Genomic DNA, 23,281 nt, shown 5'->3' with positions numbered 1-23,281 from the left:
AGTTGGCCCACGTCCATCCCCCGCCATCCCCGCCCCCTACAGGCTCACTTCCTATCAGCTCAGCGCCCCCTAGTGGACAGCAAACACTGCCTTCCCCTTGTCTCCAGCAGAGCCCAAGGGCTGTTTCTAACTGGCCAGGCTGGGGGTCCCGTCACTGCAGCCGGATTAACATCATGTTTACTGACAGGTCAGGCCTGGGTCTCCTGCCCACATGCCAGGATTGGAGGGTGGTGTCGGTTTCCCTTGAACCACATGGGCTGAGAACGGTGGAAGGGAATTTGGGGGATTTCCTCAAAGAAAATCAGGAAGCCATTCCAGAAGGAGGAGGACTGGCTGATCCTCGACAGAGAAAAACAGCAGATGTCTGCTGAGGGAGAGAAGCTCGGGGAGGAGAAGAAAGTGGCTCCGTTGGCTGGTTTTCAGACAAGCACCTGGTGTTCTCCTACCTGTAAGCTGTTCCTCAATCCTGTTTGGCTCACGTTTCTACTGGGCTTAGTACTGACGTTGCTCCCTTTGTCTGGAACAGTCCTTCCCCACTCCACACCCTGTTCACCCATCTGACAGCTGCTCTTCCTTCAAAGTTTAATTTAGGTATCACTTCCCCTCTAAGAAGCCTTCCTTTAGCAGCCCTTACTCCCCTCATCATAGCACTTCTCATATGCTGTGATAATCTCTTGCACAATGTTTGTCTACCTACTAGAGTGTGTATTCAGTGAGACTGTCTCTGTCTTCTACATTGTAGTGTTTCCTCGTGTAGGTCCGAGTGCAGTACCAGGCCCATCATGAGCTGTTCCATAAATATTTAGCAATTGAAGGTGTAGCTGTTGCCCTACCCCCAAAGATTATATATTCATTAGAGCAAAAGCAATAGACTCAATTTTATCCTTGTCCATCCCATCCTTCCACCTACTCACCCATCTATCTAGCCATCCATCCATTCATCCACCTGCCACCCATCTATCCATCTTGCCACGCCTCCTTCCACCCACCCACCTATCTGCCTATCCAGCCACCACTTTATCCAGCCAGCCATCTAGCTGTCATTCATTTATTCATGCGAATATACACTGATACTTGCTGGGTACCAATCTCTGCTCTAATACAGGGATTACGATCATGGACGGTGTCCTGGCCCTTATGGACTTTGCACTCGAGTTGGGCAAGACCGTTTATAAAGGTGCAAAATGAGTAAGACAGTGATTAGAACTTCTACGGAGAACGTAGGCAGCACAGAGTGTGGTGGTCAGACTGAAGTTTGGGTACTTCTCTTTTCCTTAAGGATGTCTTTGTTATGCTCTGGCCCAGGGTCTCACTTCATTCACAACTCTTGTGTGGCCCAGGGATGGCCCTTCCTGTTGGGTGGAGGACACGTACACAGAATTGCATTATTGAGAACCTTTTTTTCTAAAAACTGATCCTTATCCTGCCCCAGTCTGTCCCTTTATTAATGATGTGAACTTCCAGATTGCCTTTGCCTTCTTTTGCATCTAAATCTGGATTTGAAGAACTGTGCAGATAATACTTTCCTATTATCATGATCTGAGGCTTTGGGAAGATGCAGGAGGCACAGCGTGCACAGCAAAGGCAGCATGATCACCAGAAGAGGAAATATGGACAGCCTGGCCATCTGGCTTGCTGTATGACTTAGGACCCAAACTTGCCATTTCTGGGCCTCAGTCTCCTTCAGTGACAGGATAATATATCAAGGTTTCTGGAGCGTCTCTGAGAACCTATGAAACTGATTTGGGGCCAAGAACAGTGGTCTCCACTTACATATCCCTGCCTAGTACTTCTCAACCTGTGCTAGACTTCTTCTGAAAGGCTGTCCCTGATAGGATCTCGAGGGCTGGAAAGTGAACTCCCATCTGGCAGTAAGCTTCTGGGTGTCTCTGAGGCCCTTCCAGAGATCCCAGGTTGAAGACTGTGTCCCAGTGACTTGACTGAACTCCTGCATCCTCCTCTGCTCCCTTCCCCATCCCCACACTGCTGGCAGCCTGCCACTCTGCAGTCACAGCTTCCCCAGGTCTCTGCAAGCCCCCCCTGGTCTTTGCCAGGCAGCACAGAGAGGTCAAGCCTCTGCCACACAGCCACCCGGCAAGTGGTAGGAGGGTCAAGTCTCAGAAGCAGGTCTCCTGAGTCTCCATGGTGCAGAGCACCCTTTCATCCCTATGTTGTGGTTTCCTCGTTGGTAAAGCAGGCAGAATATAGTCTACCTCATAGGGGTTGTGTGAAAAATAAGCGAATCAATGTCTGTGAGGTGCTTAGAAGTAGGCCTGGCATGTAGTAAGTGTTCAGTAAATGTTAGCTGCTATTATTATTATTCTGCTGCCTCCCAGGATTAATTGAAATGCTCCTTATGGATAATAAAAAGAGAGGTTTGCAAAATCTGAAGTAATAGGTAAATTTAAATATTATTCAGCACCTCCTGGACTGGCAATATTAAGCAGACTGTTCTGGACCATTGAGCTAAGGGCCTTTCATGCCAAAGCCCCTGTTTCAGGTAATTAAATAAAGGAAGCATCTAGAGGGTTCTGGGCATAAATAGACTCACTTCAGAGAGGTCCCCAGGTGAGCTTTCTTGTAGCAGCTGTCTGACATAAGTGTCCCTGGGCAGTCCAGTTCACCATGATTCTTGGGATCAGGAATTACCAATTGAATCACGTAGAGTTTGACCCCAGGGTCACTGGGCTGTGTTCTCCAATCATGGGGCTTTTGGAATGCAGTTCAGAGACTACTCTGGGAATCTGGCTTGATGGAGGGCAGGAAGAGTACTCTGTGATTCAAGAGGAGTAGAAAAGTAGCCAAAGGAAAATGTGGGAGGCTGAGAAAGCCCAGCTGGGATGCTGACCTTGATCACTTGGATGAATGGATGCGTGAATGATTGGATGGGAAGCTCTAGGTGCAAATTGAAGTGCTGTCTCTTCCTCTCAACTACCCAACAGACACGATAAATCAGTGCTTGAGATAAGCAGACCTCAGCAGCTGAAATGGGGGGGAAAATGGATTTTGCAGGAATCCTTGAACCCAGAAAGGAAATGGAGTTCAGAAACGAACAGCACCAGCAGCACGGGGCAGGAATGCAGACGCCAGTGGTGTCTGTGAAGGTGGAGGGGTCAAGGAAAGGTTCGAGAATGGGGGCCCAGAGACAGCCTTCAGCAGGCTTCCCAGATCTGAGTCACATTCCATTCCAGGAGCCACGGCTTAAAGATTGTTGGAAATAGGCAACTACGTTGGTCATCCATAAACCTGCAGTCATTGCCTTTGGCCACTAGATGTCGAAAACACTTTGATCCAGCACATTTTCTGGCCCATTGAGTTGTTTAGAAGTAAGCTTAGAGAAGTTGGAGGGGATGAAGGAAGAGATGAAACCAGCAAGAAGGGCCTCTTTAGAAGCTTTAGAGCAACTCCAAAAAAAAAAAAAGGGCCGGATGCAGAGAAGTCTTCTCATCAAGTTCCACAAAGACAAGTTGACTGGAAGTTTTCATTTATTTTGAAATTTGGAGAGGTTTTCAGGATGAAAGGAGGGAGAAATGTGGTGTAGAATAAATTTTTTTTCCCCACATTAGCTAATGGTTTCTAGAGTTTGTATTTTCCTGAAGTCAAATAAGTAAGTTCAAGATTTTCAAACCCTCAGCCCAAATCAGACATGTAGATGGTGGTGGCAATGGTAGCAGCTTATGCTTACGTGGCTTTTACTGTGTAGTTGGTATTGATTTCAGTATCTTAAAAAATTAACTTATTTAGTCTCACCACAAACCTATGAGATAGGTGCTATTATTATCCCCATTTTATAGATGAGGGAGCAGAGGTCAGAGAGGTTTTGTGACTTGCCCAAGATCACACAACTGGTAAGTGGCAGCAACAGGATTCAGCCCAGATATTTAGGCCAGAGTCCACATTCTTACCTAACCTGCTCTACAATAGGTGTTGACCCTGCTGACTCATGATGTATGACAAACTTCCTTAACAACAGATCCATGCTGTGATTTCATGGTAAGAATCACAGAATCTTATTAGAATCTCATTCTAATAATCTAACTTCACAGGACTTTGACGTGAAGGAGATAATAACGTTGGCCAGTAATTCAATTGGAGTTCTTTGACTTAAAGGGCCTGGTTAGGTAGAAGCATGTCCCATCCCCGGGGGATCACCTCTGCTCCATTAGCTACTGTTAATTGTCCAAACAGCAGGAGAAAAGGACCAACAAGGCTCAGGAGCCATGAATTCCAGAAATTTCTTGTGTTCTTTAGCATAGAAAGACGATCATGAACTTGATATTGCAAAGGGAAAGTATAGACCTAGTTGGGGACTGGGAGATAGAATACTGTTGGTATAGGACTGGCCTCGCTTGCTCTAAAGCTGCTCCAAATACATCTGCTGAGCAAATGGTAATGAATGAAGGAGACAGTATGATATGATAGTATTAAAAGTCTGAGACCAAATTTTTACTGTGGTTACGTATGTCATATATATTTACTCTATGACCCTCTATTCCACTCCTATTTACTTAGGAGTAACTAAAACATCCATCAACAGAAAGAATTGTATGTGAACATTCTCAGCAGTGTTGTTCATAATAGCCAGAAACTATACACAATCCAAATAACGATCAATGTGTGAACAGATCAACAAATTGCAGTATAGCCATACAAGGGAATACTAATCAGCAATAAAAAAAGAATTGCTGATACATGCAGAAACATGGGAGAATCTCGAAAAAATTATGCTGAGTGAACAAGGGTAGGTGTAAAAGAGTTTATACTCTATGGGTCCATATATATGAAGTTCTAGAAGACACAAAACCAATCTGCAGTGTCAGAAAGCAAATCAGTGACTGCAGGGGGCTGGGGTAAGTGGTGGGGATGGATCAGAAAGGGGCACGAGGGATCTTGTTGGTGTGATGGGAGTGTTCGGTATCTTGATTCTTAAGACGATCACAAGGATGTAAAGTCTGGAAACCATACTGATAATACTGTATGATCTTGGATACACCACTTTGTTTTTCTGCACCTTGGTTTTCCTGTTCGTAAAACTTGGTGGTTGGAGTAGATGATGTGTAGAATTTCTTCTGACTCAAAAATTCCTTTGTTATAGCAATATCTAATTCTTAATATGGAATTAGGGTAGCACTGTGCAATTTGCTTTAAAGGAATTAATTTTATAGTAGCTAAGGATGAATTTATTTCTGAGAACATAGAATATCTATTAGGTTACCAATAATATTCCTTTTGGGAACAGAGCCATTTGCAGGCCAAATTTACTTAAGGAAACAGCTGAGAAAATGATTTGTGTGTAAGTAAGAAGGATGATCCCATGGAAATCCCACGAGCATCTAAGGAGAGCCTTTTCCAACGACACTGGGAAAGCGATGGGAGAGGGAGGCAAGCCACACAGCTGGCAGGGCTGGGTGGGCGGGGGCCAGCTGAGGAAGGCCACGTTCATTACATCACTTCCCAGAGCCCCCAGAAGCTCAGAAGCTGCAGTGGCCCTTTTAATTTCCTCTTTACTGGTTCATTCCTGGCACTCAGCAAGGCCTTAATGATGATAGTCGTCATCTCCAGTCCTCAGACAGCTTGTATAAAAATGAAGAGCCTAGGGGTTTCAGAGCATGTCATGGGAAGAGGGCAGGGGCAGAGCTGACCAGAGCACCAAAGTTGGAAGGGAGTTGGCAGCACTAAGGGCCACCCGTGCTGGGCTGTAACAGCCTTTTGATTGCCTGTGCTCATGTGTCCCCAGGTCATGAAAACCTACCACATGTACCATGCAGAGAGCATCAGTGCGGAAAGCAAGCTGAAGGAGGCTGAGAAGCAGGAGGAGAAGCAGTTCAACAAGTCAGGAGACCTCAGCATGAACCTGCTCCGGCATGAGGACCGGCCCCAGCGCCGCAGCTCTGTGAAGAAGATCGAGAAGATGAAGGAGAAGGCGAGCAGAGGCCCTGGGGATTGGGACGAGGCAGGAAGGGGAGGGTCAGGCTCCCTCCAGCCTGGGCCTCCCGCTCTGCACCCCGAGTGTCTGGGGGTGGATTAATGCTGTCGGCAGCTGCTCCCCTCAGGGGGCAGTGCTGTGGTGGAGGCAGGGTTGGCCATGCCTCTGCTAGCACTTGTTAGGCCTCTGGCCAAGGTCAGCAGAAGGAGAGATGCTCAGCTGGCTGGAGAGCTGAACTGTGATGAGACTCTCGTGCAGGGAGCATCTTCTGGCAAGAATCACCAGGCATTAGTGTGGGTGGAGCCTGCCCTGGAGGTCGATTTAGTGGCTGGGGGTGCTGACTGGGCCTTAATGTGTCCCAACAAGAGGCGATAGCACTGGGGTACCAACCAACACCTGGGAACCAGCTAAAGAACCATTCTGAAGAAATTGCCACTGCCAGGCCAAAGCCGGGCCATACAGAATCCTTGTGTATTGATGCTGGAGAAGTGCTTTTGTGTGACATGGTGAAAGTGCTAGTTTTGGAGTCAGACAGGCTGATTTTTGCAGATGCCACATTTATAACAACCCTCTGAACTTCAGTTTTAAAATTTGACAGTGATTATGAACAAATCTCCTTTCTCATATGAACTGTCATCAATTGGTAGTGGCTACCCAGAGCCCTGGGCTTCCCAGGTGGCGCTAGTGGTAAAGAACCTGCCTCCAGTGCAGGAGACTAAGAAATACTGGTTCAATTCCTGGGTCAGGAAGATCCCCTGGAGGAGGGCATGGCAACCCACTCCAGTACTCTTGCTTGGAGAATCCCATGGACAGAGGAGCCTGGTGGGCCATGGTCTGTAGTGTCACAAAGAGTCAGACCAAATGTAGTGACTTGGTACGCACACTTGCACCCAGAGCCTTATGTTGAGGATTATGAGCCCCCTCAAGGCTTTAGTTAAAGATAGTACGGTGATCAATTAATGAGGTCTGCCATGGCCAGGGAATTTAAAGGGGCAGTGTGCATCCTGCCGTTTTTCATCCTAGATTAGGTTACTTCTTAGGTTCCTTTCTTCTTAAAGGGCTATGATTTTCTTGCTGAATTCTCTGCATTCATTCATTCCATATAATCAGCAAACATTTCTGAGCTTTTTCTATTTGCCAAACATTGCATCAGATGTTTATTTAGGCTTCTATTAGACTAATTCTATGAGACTAATTCTGTGAGACTGACGATTATATGATCCTACAGCTCTCATTATAGGAGATTGAGTGGGAATAAAATCCAACAGGACCTGGGTAAGCTGGAAAAGTAACCAGAGGCAAATGAAATATCAGAGTCATTTCCAAAGCCAAAGAAAAACATGCTTCACGATAAACAGGCAGCGACCCCATTAAGAGATGGGCAAAGGATTTGAATAGGCATTTCTCTAAACAACATATGTAAGTGGCCAATAAGTACATGAAAAGATGCTCAGCATCATTAGTTACTAAGGAAATCCAAGTCGAAAGCACAGCCCCTCCATGGTGGCTGAAATATAAAAGTCAGATAACCACAAGTGTTGGTGAGGATGTAGAGAAACTGGAACCATCATACATTGCTGGAGGGAATGTAAACTGGTGCAGCCACTTTGGAAAATAGTCTGAAAGTTCCTCAAAATGTTAAACATAGAGTAACCATATAACTCAGCAATTCCACTCCTGGAACTTGATAGCAGTTTCATGCATAATAGCCAAAGACTAGAAACAATCAACTGATGAATAAAATATGGTAAATCCCTATAATGGAATCTTCAGCCATGAAAAGGAATGAATACAGATACAGCATGGATGAACCTTGAAAACAAGTGTGCTAAGTGAAAGAAACCAGTTACAAAAGACCACATATTATATGATTCTGTTTATTTGAAATGTCCAGAATAGACAAATGTATATAGATAGAAAGCAGATTATTGGTTGTCAGGAGTTGGGGCAGAAAAGAATGGAGAGTGACTGCTAATGTACAGGGTTTCCTTTGGGGTGATGAAAATACTCTAAATTTAGATAGTGGTGCTGGCTGTATTGATACAATATTTTGGGAATATACTTTGATATAATATGTCCGAGACTACACTAGAAATAGACTTTCAAAAGTAAGATAACCAGGCAGGGAATTACAGAGCTACAATATAAGGGGATCTATAGAAGGGTAGGGACAGCATTGGTTAGAGAGGTCTGGAAACTTAAGTTTGAGTTCAGGATTGTATGCTAATCAGTCATTTGGCTCTTGGACAACCTACTTCTCTTCAATGTTTATTTCCTCACCTATAAAATGGATGAATTAAACTAGGATATCTTCAATATCCTTTCCAGGTATAAACTTTTGTGAATCCATGAAGGGCTGAAAATGGTCTCAGGGTCATAGAGGTCTCAACCCCCTGGAAATGGGCCAAGAATATCAAAACTCTCTGTGGAGGGTGGGTGTGTGGCTAGTTCAGGGTGTGACTGCCAGAAGTTTGTTGCTAGAAATTCCCAGAATAAGTGGACCCCGAATAAAGGTCAGAAGAGATGTCTGAGGAGAATTAAAAGGCTGACAATGGAGTGTCTCCGCTAAACAGGAGAACGTGATCTGCAGGAAGGTTGAGAGTGCCTTGGTGGGAAGTAGCCTTGTTTCTTAAAGGAGGCTGTCTTCCTCCTCGGCAGTGGGACTCATCTGTCTGAAGGGGGCAAAGAGACAGCTCTCCAACCCATGGACTCATTCCTGCTTCCTGCCCAGGATGGCCCAGGACAGAAGCAGCTTCCCAGGGAGGCGGTGCAGCTCAGACTGGGTCAAGACTGCACCTCTGGCTGCCACACCCCATCTCACCCCACCACTCATATCCAGTGCCAATCACTTCATGCTGCCCGTACGCAGCGACTGTTCTGGGTGCTGTAGGCGCAGCCATGAACAGGGACCATTAAGCCCCCGACCTCACAGGGGACACTGAAAATCAGCAAGTTAGCAAAGAGGTAAAAAATGTAATTTAGGGTGGTGAAAAGTACTCGTGAAAAAACCAAGCGACCAAAATGTCCTTCAGTAGTTGAGTGGCTAAGTAACTGTGGGACATCCAGACAGTGGAGTGTTATTCAGCACTAAAAAGAAATGAGCTATCAAGTCATGAAAAGACATAGAGGAACCTTAAATGCATGTGACAGAAACCAATCTGAAAATGCTACATATTTCCAACTATATGACATTCTAACAAAGGCAGAACTATGGAGACATTAAAAAAAAAAAAAAATCAGTGGTTACAACCATTACTTGGGACAGCGGGATGAACGGGTGGAGCAGAGAGGATTTTTCCGGCTGGGAAACTGCTCTGATACTATAAGGATGGAAACATGTCACTATACATTTGTTTAAATCCACAGAATATACACCAAGACTGAACCCTTGGGTAAACTGTAGACTCTGGGTGATAGCAATGTGTCAGTATAGGTCCACCAATTGTAACAAATATACCACCTGGTAGGGGGTGCTGAGGGTTGGGGGGCAGTGTGTGGGGGCCAGGAGGCATGCCCAGAGTCTTTTTACCTTCCTTTCAGTTTTGCTATGAAGCTAAAACTGCTCTAAAAAAAGTCTTTTAAAAATTAAATAAAACTAATCATTAAAAATTGAATAAAGATTAAATAAATGGGAAAAACAGGGCAGAATAGAGCATGGGAAGGGGCAGGCAAGATGCCAGGGACACTGATGCATGTGACCGTGGCTAAGGACCTTAATAGCGTTAAGAAGCAGACCATGCAGGGACCTGGAAGCGTGGCCTGCCACGCGGAGGGAAGCAGTCTGAGTCTAGAGGCAGGAGTGAACTGGCCTCTAAAGGCTGGACAGAGGAGGGCCTCATAAAGGATGGGAACATGGAAGAGGAGCCAGGTCAGGAGGGCTTCACAGGCCATCATCGGGGTTTGAGCAGCCTCTGGGGGATGTTGAGTAGGGGTGTGAGTTACACCCCGCGCTGGCAAACCCAGGAAAAGCCTGCAGCTTACCCAGCAGTGCTGTTGTCAGCTGCACACATGTGGTGTAAGGTGGAGCTCTTTGAGTACGGGGTATGGATCTTACTCACCCAGCACGTGGAGTAAGGCATCCCAGGGCCATATGAGGGGCTGATTGCAGATACTGGCCATGTAGAAAATCCCAAATCCGTCCCATCAGTGGCTTTGCTCTCACATCCATTTTTTCCTTCCTCCAGAGGCAGGCAAAGTATTCTGAGAACAAGCTGAAGTGCACCAAGGCCCGGAACGACTACTTGCTGAATCTGGCGGCCACCAACGCGGCTATAAGCAAATACTACATCCACGACGTCTCCGACCTCATCGACGTGAGCTCCTGGGGGGTCTACGTGGATGACCTGCCTGGCGAGAGTCATCAGCTGCGGGAGGGCTGGCCCTTGTTCTTTGCTGACATGTGGGGTGGATGGTGGCCCCAGGAGCCCTGATGGAGGAGACAGGCAGGGAGCGTTTGAGAGAGGAGTATTGCCCCATAGCTTCTACCTCCCCAGGTGGGAGTGGGCCTCTGGCAGCCCTTGCACATTTGGGTTGGGAAATTGTAGTTCAGCGTGCACTTTCCAGGCACCTTCCTCTACACCAGGCCCTTTACTGGTTTTGGGGATTGAAGGGTAATTGTACACAGTTCATGCCCTGGGGACTTCCCACGACTGTAAAGATGGTTATATGTTCAGCACCCCTGGGGTCCAGTCCTCCAGACATAGGGAAGAAAATAATGAATGAGACAGGATTACGCAGATCAGCTTTACTTGGGAGGAATCAGGCAGTTGAAGTAAAAGGAAAATGGAACACTGGCTCCTGAGCGCCAGCTGTGCAGAACGCACCGGCGGGACAACCAGATTTGGGCGGGAATGCTGTGAGCACCAGATTTGGGGCAGCTCCTGTGTCAGCTGTGATGGAGCTGGAGTTGCTTGGTGTGTCTTCATGAAGACAGGTATCCGGCCCAGAAGGTGCTTGGTCAGGCTCTGTGAGGGCATCCTTTTCCTCTGGCCCTGGTGCACCCCATCAGGAAGTCACAGGGTTACTGCTCTTCCTTCAGCTGCAAAGGGACACATTAGTGTCATTATCACCACCTTCGAGAGAGGGAGCTGCCTGGCCCTGCCCTCAAGTGCCCACCATTCCTGCTTCCAAGGCCGGAACCCTCCTTTTTCCTCCCTTTCAGCTTTCTTTTTCACACAGCCCTTTCATTTGTTTATTTGCCAAGTTTTTACTGAGTACCTACTAGCTCTAGGTCTTGAGGTACAACAGGGGACAAGAGCCAGTGGGTTTGTCCTTGTGAATCTCAACTTGCATCACCCTGCTTCTTTAAAGGCAAATGTAATGCCAAGTGGCCAGAGAAGGCAATGGCACCCCACTCCAGTACTCTTGCCTGGAAAATCCCATGGATGGAGGAGCCTGGTGGCTTCAGTCCATGGGGTCGCGAAGAGTCTGACACGACTGAGCGACTTCACTTTCACTTTTCACTTTCATGCACTGGAGAAGGAAATGGCAACCCACTCCAATGTTCTTGCCTGGAGAATCCCAGGGACAGGGGAGCTTGCTGGGCTACCATCTATGGGGTCAACACAGAGTTGGACACGACTGAAGCGACTTAGCCACAGCAGCAGCAGCAATGCCAAGTGGCAGGTGTTAAACACTGAGGGAAGTAGAGGGAGATGTGGACCCCTGATATGGGACACCTGGTGTAAACTCTGAGTGGGGAGAACATCAAGGAAGGCTTCCTAGAAGAAATGACCTCTAAACTGGAACCCAAAGGAAGAATATTTAGACAGGAAGAAAAAGGAAGAGGCTTCCAGGCAGATAGTATGAGTGTGTGAAGGCATGGGGATTAGAAAGAACTCGGTGAGTGTGGGGAGCTGAGAAAAGCACTGTCATTGCCCAGATTGTAATCCCACTGCTCCCTCCAAGGGCTTTGGCATGACTTGTGTGGTAAGATTCCGAAGTGCACGAGGGCTTCCGGCATGGAAGGGTTGACTGTGGAGCAGGAGGTAACCTAAGTCACCGTGACGTCCCCTCTCCACATCACCACCCTCACCTGCACATTCTGTATGTGCTTCTTTCCAAGTGCTGTGACTTGGGCTTTCACGCCAGCCTGGCCCGCACCTTCCGGACCTACCTCTCAGCCGAGTACAACCTGGAGACCTCTCGCCACGAGGGGCTGGACGTCATTGAGAATGCCGTGGACAACCTAGATTCCCGAAGCGACAAGCACACGGTCATGGACATGTGTAACCAGGTCTTCTGTCCCCCGCTCAAGTTCGAGTTTCAGCCCCACATGGGGGACGAGGTAGGCTTCTCCCAGGAGCCCCTGCTTGATGCTGCTTCCGTCCCTCTGCCGTGAGCTCCCAGAGTACTGGGGGGAGGAGAATGTCAGGTCAGAGGCCTGCAGTCAAGTTCTTGGCACGTGGGCTTCACCAGTGGAGGAGTTTACCACTAATCCCCTAATCTTGGTGGCTCAAGTCTCCTTCCTGCGAAATTGCAGAACCTTAGCTTCCCATAAAATCCCTCACAGTTGTGTCTAGAAGACCTCAAGGGAGCCCCACACCTACACTTAGACCATCATCTCGCGTTCTCCCCTCAGATGGTCCTGGATCACCCAAGGTGGGGCCTCAGCAGAGCCTCGCTGGCCTGGGCTCCAGTACCCTGAGCCCTCAGCACACCAGCCAGCTGAGTTCCCTTCAGGGCTTGTGCTGCTCACATCCTCATGATGTTCTGGGGAAAAAAAACAAAATGGGAAAAGGCACTCGTCACTAGCCTCAGAGCAACACACTAGTTACCCAAGTTTCACAAAACTTCTTATGAAAATCTCTCCTTGAGCTTTTCCATGTCATTCCTCCCTCTCTCCAGGGCTCAGGCCCTGGCCCCTGGAACAACGGAGGACAGCCACAGTGTGGTTTCTGGCTCCCCGTCTCTACTTCCAGGGGTAGGTGCCCAGAACTTTCTCCTAGTGGCCCCATTCCCTTCACCTAAGATATGCCACCCAGGCACGTGAGAGAGGGACCCAGCCAGCTTCTGGATCCAGGGGGGAGCTCTGCTGGGCTGTCACTGCACCTGCGTAGCAGGGAGCGCCCCGGAGGCACCTTTGAAGGTGCCTTTAGCTGGGCCCTCCCGCAGCCCTACTGACTTCCTTCGTTTGCAAGAGATGCCTTCTGCCGGGCTTCCCCACAGCTCCGGCACCATCCCAGCCCCTCGTGTCCAGCCCTTTGACTCATCGTCTGGTGACTGAAGTTGGGTTAAAAAACAGAGACCCGCTGTCTCTTATGAGCTCAGCCAGGTGACACCAGGCAGCCCAGCCCACGGTAGTCAGAGCCTTGGCTGGACTGGGGTAGAAGAACTGTATCTCTGTCTCATTTTCCTCTCTTCCCCGCTCCTGTCTCAGTCAGCCCATGTGGGGAGAAGGGCAGTGAGAGGGTCGCTGCTGCACAGCTGCCTGTCTGGAGCACCTTCCTGCTGGGCCCATTTCACTGTTTCCCATCCTTCCTTCTTTTCGTTGGCTACTCTTAGGCACAGCTTCCTGCCTGGAAATTAGCCAGTTAGTCTCACTTAATGGCATCATGTCAGTAGTGAGCCATCATGTGCTGCACAATCATAGACCAAGAGTTGTAAGAGGGTAGCCCCGGCTCTTGGCTGGCTCTGCTGTTGCCCAGTACAAGCTGTGTGATCTTGGGCAGGTCGCTTAACCTTTCCAGGCCTGTTTCTGCAGCTGTTGATGGGGACGTTAGTGACGGCCCGGCCCCAGTTCCGCAGAGGGGCCGAGGGCCTGGGGCAACCGCAGGCGGTGGCTGTCGTTTCTGTAGGTGTGCCAGGTCAGCGCCCAGCAGCCTGTCCAGACGGAACTGCTCATGCGGTACCACCAGCTGCAGTCCAGACTGGCCACTCTCAAGATTGAGAACGAGGAGGTGAGTGAGCCCACTGCCCCATGAGGGATTTCATTACAAAGGCCTGGCTGCTCAGGGGGTGTCCACTCTTGACTTGGAAGATGTGAGAAGTCAGGGTTCATCTGTAAGATGCACAACCATTGAAACCATACCCACCAAGAATCTTTAATGGCATGAGGAATGTTTGTGCATGTATGCTCAGTCACGTCCAACTCTTTTGTGACCCCCTGGACTGTAGCTCCCCAGGCGCCTCTGTCCATGGGATTTCCCAGGCAAGAATACTGGAGTGGGTTGCCATTTCCTTCTCCAGAGGATCTTCCTGACCCAGGGATCCAACCCCTGTCTCTTGCGTCTCCTGTATTGGCAGGCAAATTCTTTACCACTGAGCCACCTGGGAAGCCCAGGAAATGCTTACAAGATGTTAAAGGAAAGCAAAGAGGAAGTAGTACTCTGTGTTCAGTACTATTCTAACCAGGGTATACTAAAGTATGTGTACATATTTCTGAGTGTATTCACAGGAGTAGGAAGAAGACTGGAAGGAAATACTTTGAAATGCTGGTAGTGGTTTTGTCTGGGTTACAGGAATATAGGTGATATCTGTTTTCTTCTTTGTGCTTTTCTCTCTTTTCTGCAACGAGTTTATGTTATTTTTATCATCAGAAATAAGAGTAGGTATTTTGAATCACACAGTGAAAGAACCCAGGGCACACTAAACGTGTCACAGATTCTGAGCTCCGCGGAGCTTCTGTCTCACTGTGGCCAGCGCACCTCCCTGCAGCTGGTGGCGCGGGGCTCCCACCAGGTGGGCACAAGCGGAAGCACCAGCTGGGAGCTCTGTTCTGATGTGCACTGACGTGGCCACGTGGAGACCGCCTGTTCAGCCCTGATGCCCCCACGCAGGGAGGATGTCACCCAACTGGAGGACACCAGGCCATGGGGGTGTCACCAAAGATTGTGGGCAGGGCCGTCTGTGAGCAGTGCAGTCAGAGCTGAGACGGGGAGTCGTGGTCCCTGTCTTCAGGCCTCGAGGGGGCTGTCTTGTACAGAGAGGGCAGGTTGCTTTGTGTCTTGAAAGAGGATGGAACCAGGACAGATGTGAACCAGAGTGTAGCTCGGGATGAACAAATCAAGAAGTCCCTGTGGGGAGGTTACAGACAAACTATGAATTTGTTTCTCAAACCTGAGAAGAGAGAGGATATGGACAGAGTGTTTTCTTCCTTTCTTTATGCCCTATGTCTTCCCCCACAGCATCTTAAATTGTCTACATGGAACAGCATGTGCTGTATGTGTATAATAATGTTAATGGAATTTAGGTTGGAAGTCAGGACCACAGAAAGGAGGGTGGAGCACATGTTCCTCTGGGTAGGCTGTTCATGGCCGCGGAAATGCTTAATTTTGAGCCTGGACTTCTGTGAGGCTGTGTTGGAAAGAACTGAGTCACTCGGTTATTCATTCAACGAATCGTTGTTCAGCACGTGCTCGTGCTCATGCTGTCGCTTCAGTCATGCAGCCCCCTGGACTGCAGCCCGCCAGGCTCCCCTATCCATGGGACTCTCCAGGCAAAAATACTGGAGTGGGGTGCCATTTCCCCCTCCAGGAGATCTTCCCAACCCGGGGATTGAACTCATGCCTGCCTGCGTCTCCTGCTTTGCAGGTGGAGTCTTTACCCACTGAGCCACCTGGGAAGCCCTATTCAGCACATACTATCCTCTAAATGTTGTGTCCAGTATTGAGTTAAGTGAGTGAACGCGACAGAGTAGAGTACTTTCTCTCATGGAGTTTATATTCTGGTGAGAAAAGGCAGGTGAGAAATTGAAACACAAAAGCAAGCAAACAGTAAATTGAGGACATAAAGTATCAGTCACTAAGTTAAGAATGCGGTTGTGGCCAGGAGGCGACTTTTATGCTGAAATCTGAGTGCCAAGAGAGACTCTGAGCGGCAATCACTGTGCAGGGAGTGTGGATGCAGGCTCTCCCAGGACTGTCTTTGAAACCACCGTCCATTCAAGTTCGGGTCCGCCCTTTAGGCACAGCTCACTGGGGAGTCGGGAGGCTGGGGCCTGTGTGTGAAGCCTCTGGGGATCCCGCTTGGTCCTGGGAGAGGAGTCAGGGGCGTGGAGGACCAAGCACACCGTATGTTTCGGGCTGTCTTCCTCGAGCTCTCTTTTCTCAGTCAGGCTTGTGTGGACTCAGTGGCCGACAGTATGAGAGTTTGTCCGCTGAGAATGGAGCTCCCTGTATCAGACTGTCTTCTCCCTGCTCGGGATGGAGAGAACAGGGAGCGCTTCCAGGGTTGTCCCTCCTCAGGGCCTTGCCCCCCAGGAGGAGCTTCTCTGGGGCTGTGTAACCACAGAGAGACACAGACCTCAAAACCTGAGTCCCTTGCTGGTCACAGTGTTCTCCAAGGTTCTCACTGGCAGAAGTAGGCCCATGACATGACTGAGCTTAGGCAACCTGGCTTCTCCCCCCAGCCAGTGCCAGCCTTATTTTCCACATCACCATTAACAGAAGTGAGCATCTTTGTCCAGCCCAACTCTGGGGGCTTTACATGAAGAAATAAAGGAATGATTGGGAAAGGACTTTGCGGTGTCAAAGACGTTCTGAGACTACAGGACTTCTGTTGACATGTGGTGTTTCTCTAGGTTAGAAAAACTCTGGATGCCACCATGCAGACCTTGCAGGACATGCTGACCGTGGAGGACTTTGACGTCTCTGACGCCTTCCAACACAGCCGGTCCACGGAGTCTGTGAAGTCGGCCGCCTCCGAGACCTACATGAGCAAGATCAACATCGCCAAGAGGAGAGCCAACCAGCAGGAGACAGAAATGTTCTATTTTACAGTAAGTGGCATCCTGACTGAGAACCTGCTGCAGCCCTGCTGGCTGTGACTTTTGGGGAGCAGCCCAAGATAGTGGCAGCCAGAGGAACCGCATGGGTCAGTTAGACCTACAGTTCCTCCAACATGCTCTTCAGAATAAGTTGTCTGCCTTGGCTTTGTGAAGGGCACAGTGAGCTAACTAGTGGGTAGCCTCAGCCTTGATCTTGTATTGACAGTTATTGCAACTTTCCTGTTCTAGAAACAACACAGAGAGGGTTGTGCTCAGTAGGGTGTGAGGAAAAGGGCTGACAGAGCCAGATGCACATCCCAAGGAACAACCCCCAAGTTAAGTGTATGGTTGTCATGTCAAGTTGTGTCAAATTTGGGCCTGGACTCTGCAAACAAGGCCCTGGGTGATCTTTTCAAATAGCTGGTGAGTTGCCAGCCCTTCATGTAAAATCCCAGATTACTTATATTCCATTTGGCCAGGGAGGAACAGGGATGAGAGGCATCGGGGCTTTGGTTCAACGGGTGTTTAGTGAATATGCAATGTTGGGTTGGAGAGGATCTTCCATCTGACACTGGATCCTATTCCACCCTATTCCTGCCCCAGAGTCATGCAGATTGTGCTTGAACAGCCCCAGATTAAAAGCTCCCTCCCTCCCCAAACAACTGTTTTGTTTGGCTTGTGGCTGGCTATGGACATTATAATGTTTTCCCGTATCTCTGTTATCTTCAAAAAGCTTCCTCACGAGGATTTCTGGTCATTGATCTTAATTCTGTTCTCTGGGGCAACCCAGAGAGAGGCTAATTCTACTTGACAGTCTGGCAAGGTTGCAAGGAGCTGAGCTTTTATTTCTCTAGGCCAAACACATCTACTTGTTTCAATCTGGCCTCTTAAGGTTTTGTTTGGAGTGGCTTCAGCATCGACTCTTTCCTGACCATGTTCTGTTTGTCAGTGCTTCTTCTAAAAAGAGACTCCCAGCAGTGAGCCTCTTCCCAGCACAGAACAGGGCTAAACTTTCCCCTCCCTCCACATTAGGGGCTATGCTTCTCGTTTCATGCATCCTAAGATTACATTCTATTGTTTTTCTTTAAAGCTAGTATCAGTTAAATCTCTATTCTCAGCATACCACCATTAAACTGTCCTCCTATGGGATGTGTAGGTGATGTCTTAGGTGGATCGCATGTTTATTACCAGTTTGATTTCCTCTTGATGGATTCAGCTCATGGCTCCACCTATCATGAGCCTTATCCAGTTGCTCATCACAGATGCTGTCTCTTCAGAACTTGTGTCTAGAGATTCAGTAAGTGTGGCTTCTGTACCTTAAAGTTTATTAGTTAGAACAAACAAACAAACAAGAAGTGAATTGCTATGCCAAGGCCAAGGCCAAAGACAGAGTTGTTCAAAACGTGCCATTAGGCTGATATTGATCCACTAATTAGCAGTTTTAGATTGTGTTCATTTAACCAGGGACAAACCCACCCAGTTTTAACATCCAACTCTATTTCTTGCTCATCAAATATCTGTTGAAAGCCAGTGGTTGATGCATACTCCATTTCCTTGATCAATTTTGTTGCTTTCAAGAAAGAAAGCAAAGTGAGACTTAGTGAATGAGTCCATGCCAATTTCGGGGGTTCACCACTCCCACTGGGGGCATACTGTGTTTGTAGAGAATTTATGGGTTACAAAGATAAGGGAGGAAAATGGATGGGCATTAAGTCACTTTGGCAGCAGAGTCAAAGATGAGAGTTCAGCCTGCTTGAAATGAAAAGACAGTATCCATTATGGAGGTCATGGATGTTGTACTTTGATTTGAATATTCAAGTTATCAACCTGATTGGCTAGTGCACCTCATGATTTGATGTTGTGACATTATTTAGGTATTTTTAAGGATGTAACTCTCCTTTTAAAGCAAACACCAATGTGAATCGATGGTATTTTTTTCTTCATGCGTGAAGCCTAGGTGAAGCATAGAAGCAATAAGTCAGGGACCCAGAGCCCCAGGCTGTAATTCACACTAACCAGTGAGCCACCCACCAAAGCACGAGTTACAAGTTTGGGATTAGAGCTCCACCTGCTTGGGGCACTGAGGCAGGATGAGAGATCACCTACTTACACCTCAGCTCTGGCTTTCATGCTGAATTCTTGAACACAGGATAAAATCAGAGGGCGATATTACTGGAAGCATCCAGAGAGAGCCTCTTGGTGAGTAACTATCAAACGGAAGTGTGTTTTTGAATTATGTAAGAAACTTCTTGAAAGCGCAAGTTCCCAGACTGCCACCCTCCCTGAGGTGGCGCCCTGGAAACGTGAGGACACTGGGCCTCTGTGGTGTCCTCCCAGGGTTAGACTCACAGGAGTCCAGAGCAGGGATCTGCCTGTGGGCACTCTCCCCAGCTGGTGCCTGAACCACACTGGGAGAAGCACCACGAGTCTCCTCATTTTACCCCGAGGAGGGCATGAGGTCCAGAAATGTTCAGAAATTTGATCAAGGTCACACACCGAGTGGCCACCACTCTAAGCGGTTTCTCCCTCTCGTAGAATGACAACAGCGATGCTTCTGTCATTTATCGTCTGAGATTGCAGTGAGGACCAAATATAGCTGTTTGAAAACCATCCACAGATACAATGGGGATGACTAAACAACCACGAGACCAGGCCCTAGGAGCTAAGAAAGACCAAGGCCAAGAATAAAGAATGCCCAACCTCCAGAAACCCGCCGGGGATGGGGGGTGCAGGGTTCACCGAGCTCAGTCTTCTCTGGGCACATGTGGGCCTTCACCCCACACCTGTATTCTGCGGGCAGAGTGATGCTCCATATGTCCTGAGCTGCCGAGCCTCACCTCTCTGCTCCTCTGTGTTCCATCTGAGCCTCCTGGCTGAGGCATAGAATGGCTTTTTGGTGAGAAACTAGCTGGCAGATTTGGGGCGATCACATCCATCCCTGTGCCTTCCCCCTCAGGGCCTTGGTAATTGCATTCCCCTCTGCTGAGACCCCCTCCCCCTGTGCACCCACGTGGCCCCTTCCTCGCCTCCTTCAGGCCGGGGCTGAAGTGGCAGCTTTGCCGTGAGGTCTGCTCCCACTCCCAGATCCCATCCCTGCCTTGTTTCCATCCCTAGCGTTCACCTCCATTGACCTATTGTATATTTTACTTACACTTTTGTTAGCTCATTGTCTTGGTCCTACTCTGCTATGTCAGTGCCGCCAGGTCAGGGGTTCAGCTGAATTTCTCGGCACCTGCTACAGGCAGCTGAATTTCTCAGGCACAGCTGTAAGCACCAGGGATCCAGAAGGGAACTGGTATGGACCACGCCTATGGTGCCTCATGGCTCAACAGAGAGGGCTCCCAGCCTGTGATTGGGCGACACGGGGCGAGGGGGGCCAAGGGAAGCTGGTACCTGTGTGGAGGTGTGGCTGAGGCCGTGCTGAACTGGGGGCAGGTAAATGTGTTTCTGTTCTGGGTGCCTTGTTCCCTGGACTGCACCCGAATGCACTGTGTTTGGCCAGGCCCCTGAACCGGAGGCAGCCTGGATCCCAGGAACTTTGGGCAAATCACTTCTTGTGTGAGCCTCACCTTTCTCATCTGTAAAAAGAAGAAAATCATATCCCCCACAATGGCACCCCACTCCAGTACTCTTGCCTGGAAAATCTCATGGATGGAGGAGCCTGGTGGGCTGCAGTCCATGGGGTCACTGAGAGTCGGACATGACTGAGCGACTTCACTTTCACTTTTCCCTTTCATGCATTGGAGAAGGAAATGGGAAACCACTCCAGTGTTCTTGCCTGGAGAATCCCAAGGACGGGGGAACCTGACAGGCTACCGTCTATGGGGTCACACAGAGTCGGACACGACTGAAGTGACTTAGCAGCAGCAGCAGCAAGTGCAGTTTGGGTTATTTTAATTGGAACGTCTCCAGAGGCCTGCAGTGCCCTTCCTCCTTCAGTTCTCAGCCAGATGAAAGAAGACGTGTTCTGAGGCTCCTCTCTGACAGATCCAATAACACGCTCTTGCCTCGGCTACATGCCCTTGGCCCAGAAGCACAGAGGAACTTTGATCGCTAAAAAAGCCCTCTGCCCCAGCTCCTGCCATCCTCACGTGACAAAAGCCCCTTTTACTTTGCCCATCCCCTACCTCCACCACCTCTCTTTGTGTTCTGAAACTGACCTGAAATGTTTCATAGGACTGGGCAGCCACGCTTGACAGAGGTGGGGACCTGATGGAACTGATGCGGAGACCCCTCCCTGCTTCACCCATGCCTGGGGCCTTGAGGGTGGCTTCCCACCCCAAGGTCTGTTACAGAGGCAGAGATGCCAGGACTTGGCCCTACAATCTATAATGTCCTTGTGCCTGTGTCTTACAGAAATTTAAAGAGTATGTGAACGGCAGTAACCTCATCACTAAGCTGCAAGCCAAGCACGACTTACTCAAGCAGACTCTGGGCGAAGGTGAGTTGAGCAGCAGAGGCGGGCACTGGAGGGTCCTCCCCACTGGGTCTCGTGTGGCCCCTTGAGCTGTTACAGATGGAGATCCCAGGCACTTGGTAGAATGAGGCCTGGGACTGGGGCCACCTACTGGGACAAGCCAGCTGGGGAAACAGTCTGGTACAGATGCTGTAGTGGGGTCTAGTTTGGCTGCCGAAACTATGGGGCAAACACAAGTCTGAGTTTAACTTGTGGGGAAGAGTCCCAGAAAAAGTGATAATGGGTCCCCAGTAGGTAAAGGGTGGGATCCAGGGCACAGGGCTCTGCACGGATGCTTTTTTAGCAGATTCTGTTTGCCAGGAATACTATTGGAATGCCTGGCCAGGATTCTAGGTCCAAGGAGAATTCACATATGTAAGGCAGAGTTTGGTCCTTGAGGGACCTGGGGACTAGACTTACAACTCCCGAAAAGCTTCCAACGATGGTTGGAATAAAATCCCATCTGCTTCCGTGGCACATGAAACCTGAAATCATTTGACCCCCACGTGCTACCCTAACCTCATCTACTTCTCGTCCACTCCCCTACTGTACTCCAGCTGCACTGAGCTCCCTCCTGCATTTCAGAGCTCATCTAACTTATTCCTGCCTCAGGGCCTTTGCATCTGCTATTCCTGCTGCCTGAAATGCCCCTACCCTGTATCTTTGTGTGGATGGCTCCTTATCCTTCAGCTGTCAGCACAGATATCACTTCCTCAGTGAGACTCTGCTGTCCCAGCCTCAGGGGATCACCACCTCTGTCCCAACACTCTCTCTGATTTTCTTCATCTTGGTTGTCATCATGTGAATTCAACCTCTTTTTCATCCGTTCACCTGCTTGTCATTGATCACACCTCCACACCCAATAGCATTATATCTTCAACCAGAGTAGGAACTCCCTTGCTTGTTTTGCTCCCTGCTTTATCTGTAGTGCCTAGGACAGTGCCTAGCTCATAGCAGGCACTTAATTAATAGTCACTGAATGAATGCTGAGCGATCACCAGAACATGAACTAGAAACCATCCAAGATCAAGGATGTTTCAACTGACAAAAAAGGCACACCCTAAGAATTGAAAATTATATTTTATTCGGTGGAAAAAACTGAGGCCTTAAGCCCAGGATGCAGTATCTTAGATAACTCTGAGAGACTGTTCCGTAGAGGCAAAGTGAGGAACCAGGACATTTAGGAATTTTTGCAACAAAGACGAGGTAGTCAGAACACCAAAGGACTGGTGTCAATCGAAGAAAACCTGACATCTCAAGTTAAGGAATTTGGGCTCTTCTATGTATGAGAAGGTGCAAGAGTCTGGGCTCACTGAAATCATTCCTTTGATATGTACCTCAGCTCTCTGGGGCCAGCATCCTGTGTTTTCTCATCCTGGTTTCCTCAGGGTGCACCATTGCAGGGAGCCAGGGCTGGTGGCTGCAGTGTCTGATGATTCAGTGGTGGACATAGTGTTTCCATCCTGATTCCCTTGGGGCTGTCTGTCACGGTTGGCTTTAGTGGTTGATGGACGCAACATTTTAGTGCACAGGTGGTTTAGAGCAAGTCCTGGTGGCCCTGGAGCTTGGTATGAGGCTTAACTTTGAGCAGAGGAGCTGACCTGGGGCTTTTGAAGCTGTTAGGCCACATTCAGAATAGCCCTGTGTTCTGTTTGGAGAGGGCTATTGGCTGAAGGATGTGCTCGACTAACATGGAGTCTGGGAAATACGGGGCCAGTATCAGAGAGGCGAAGGGACTTCCCAAGATGTCAGTGCCATTAGATCCTGAGATGACAGCTTGAAGCAGTTTAGAGATGTCCCAGGAGTGTTCTGGGGAATGAATGTGACAGGACAAGAGTGTGTGCTGGGTTGTGGGGATGGTGGGCACTGCTGCTGGGGGTTTGCCATCCACGGTGCATCCTCGCCCTTCACTGGCTTGCTCTCTTCTCCCTGTGTGTGCACATTCTAGTGGCTGTGCCCGAGCCACACAAGTTCTGTTCACTCAGCAGCTATCCAGGGGGCTGCCAGGCTCTGCAGGTACTTGGCATGTGTGAGCCCCATGCCTTAGAGGAACTGGTGAGAAATGAAACCGTTTCCAGCCCCAGGGCATTTGCAGTCTAGCTGGGAGACAACTCATGAATTCATTAAAGAATTAAATAGTGATAACATTATCACACAGAAATACTGAATAAATTGCCAGGTGAACAATGCAGGC

General features: G+C 48.9%; 1 protein-coding gene across 8 annotated transcripts in view; it reads left to right on the top strand.

Annotated features, from left to right (window-relative positions):
* SRGAP3 (SLIT-ROBO Rho GTPase activating protein 3) overlaps positions 1-23,281 on the top strand; it is a 246,038-nt gene that overhangs the window by 170,200 nt on the left and 52,557 nt on the right. For all 8 annotated transcript variants that reach the window (XR_003507897.1, XM_027523686.1, XM_027523690.1 and 5 more), the window contains exons 5-10: positions 5,738-5,923; positions 10,111-10,239; positions 11,991-12,212; positions 13,723-13,824; positions 16,446-16,643; positions 20,988-21,072. Coding sequence is in view for 7 of the 8 variants with exons in the window: in XM_027523686.1 (XP_027379487.1) it covers positions 5,738-5,923; positions 10,111-10,239; positions 11,991-12,212; positions 13,723-13,824; positions 16,446-16,643; positions 20,988-21,072 (922 nt within the window). In the remaining variant the exon portion in view is untranslated. The remainder of the gene's footprint in view (positions 1-5,737; positions 5,924-10,110; positions 10,240-11,990; positions 12,213-13,722; positions 13,825-16,445; positions 16,644-20,987; positions 21,073-23,281) is intronic.

Source organism: Bos indicus x Bos taurus, chromosome 22 (assembly GCF_003369695.1).
Source record: "Bos indicus x Bos taurus breed Angus x Brahman F1 hybrid chromosome 22, Bos_hybrid_MaternalHap_v2.0, whole genome shotgun sequence".
NCBI classification, from domain to species: Eukaryota; Metazoa; Chordata; class Mammalia; order Artiodactyla; family Bovidae; genus Bos; species Bos indicus x Bos taurus.
Note: the sequence above shows the minus strand (reverse complement) of the source record. Positions and strands in the feature narration are given on the sequence as shown.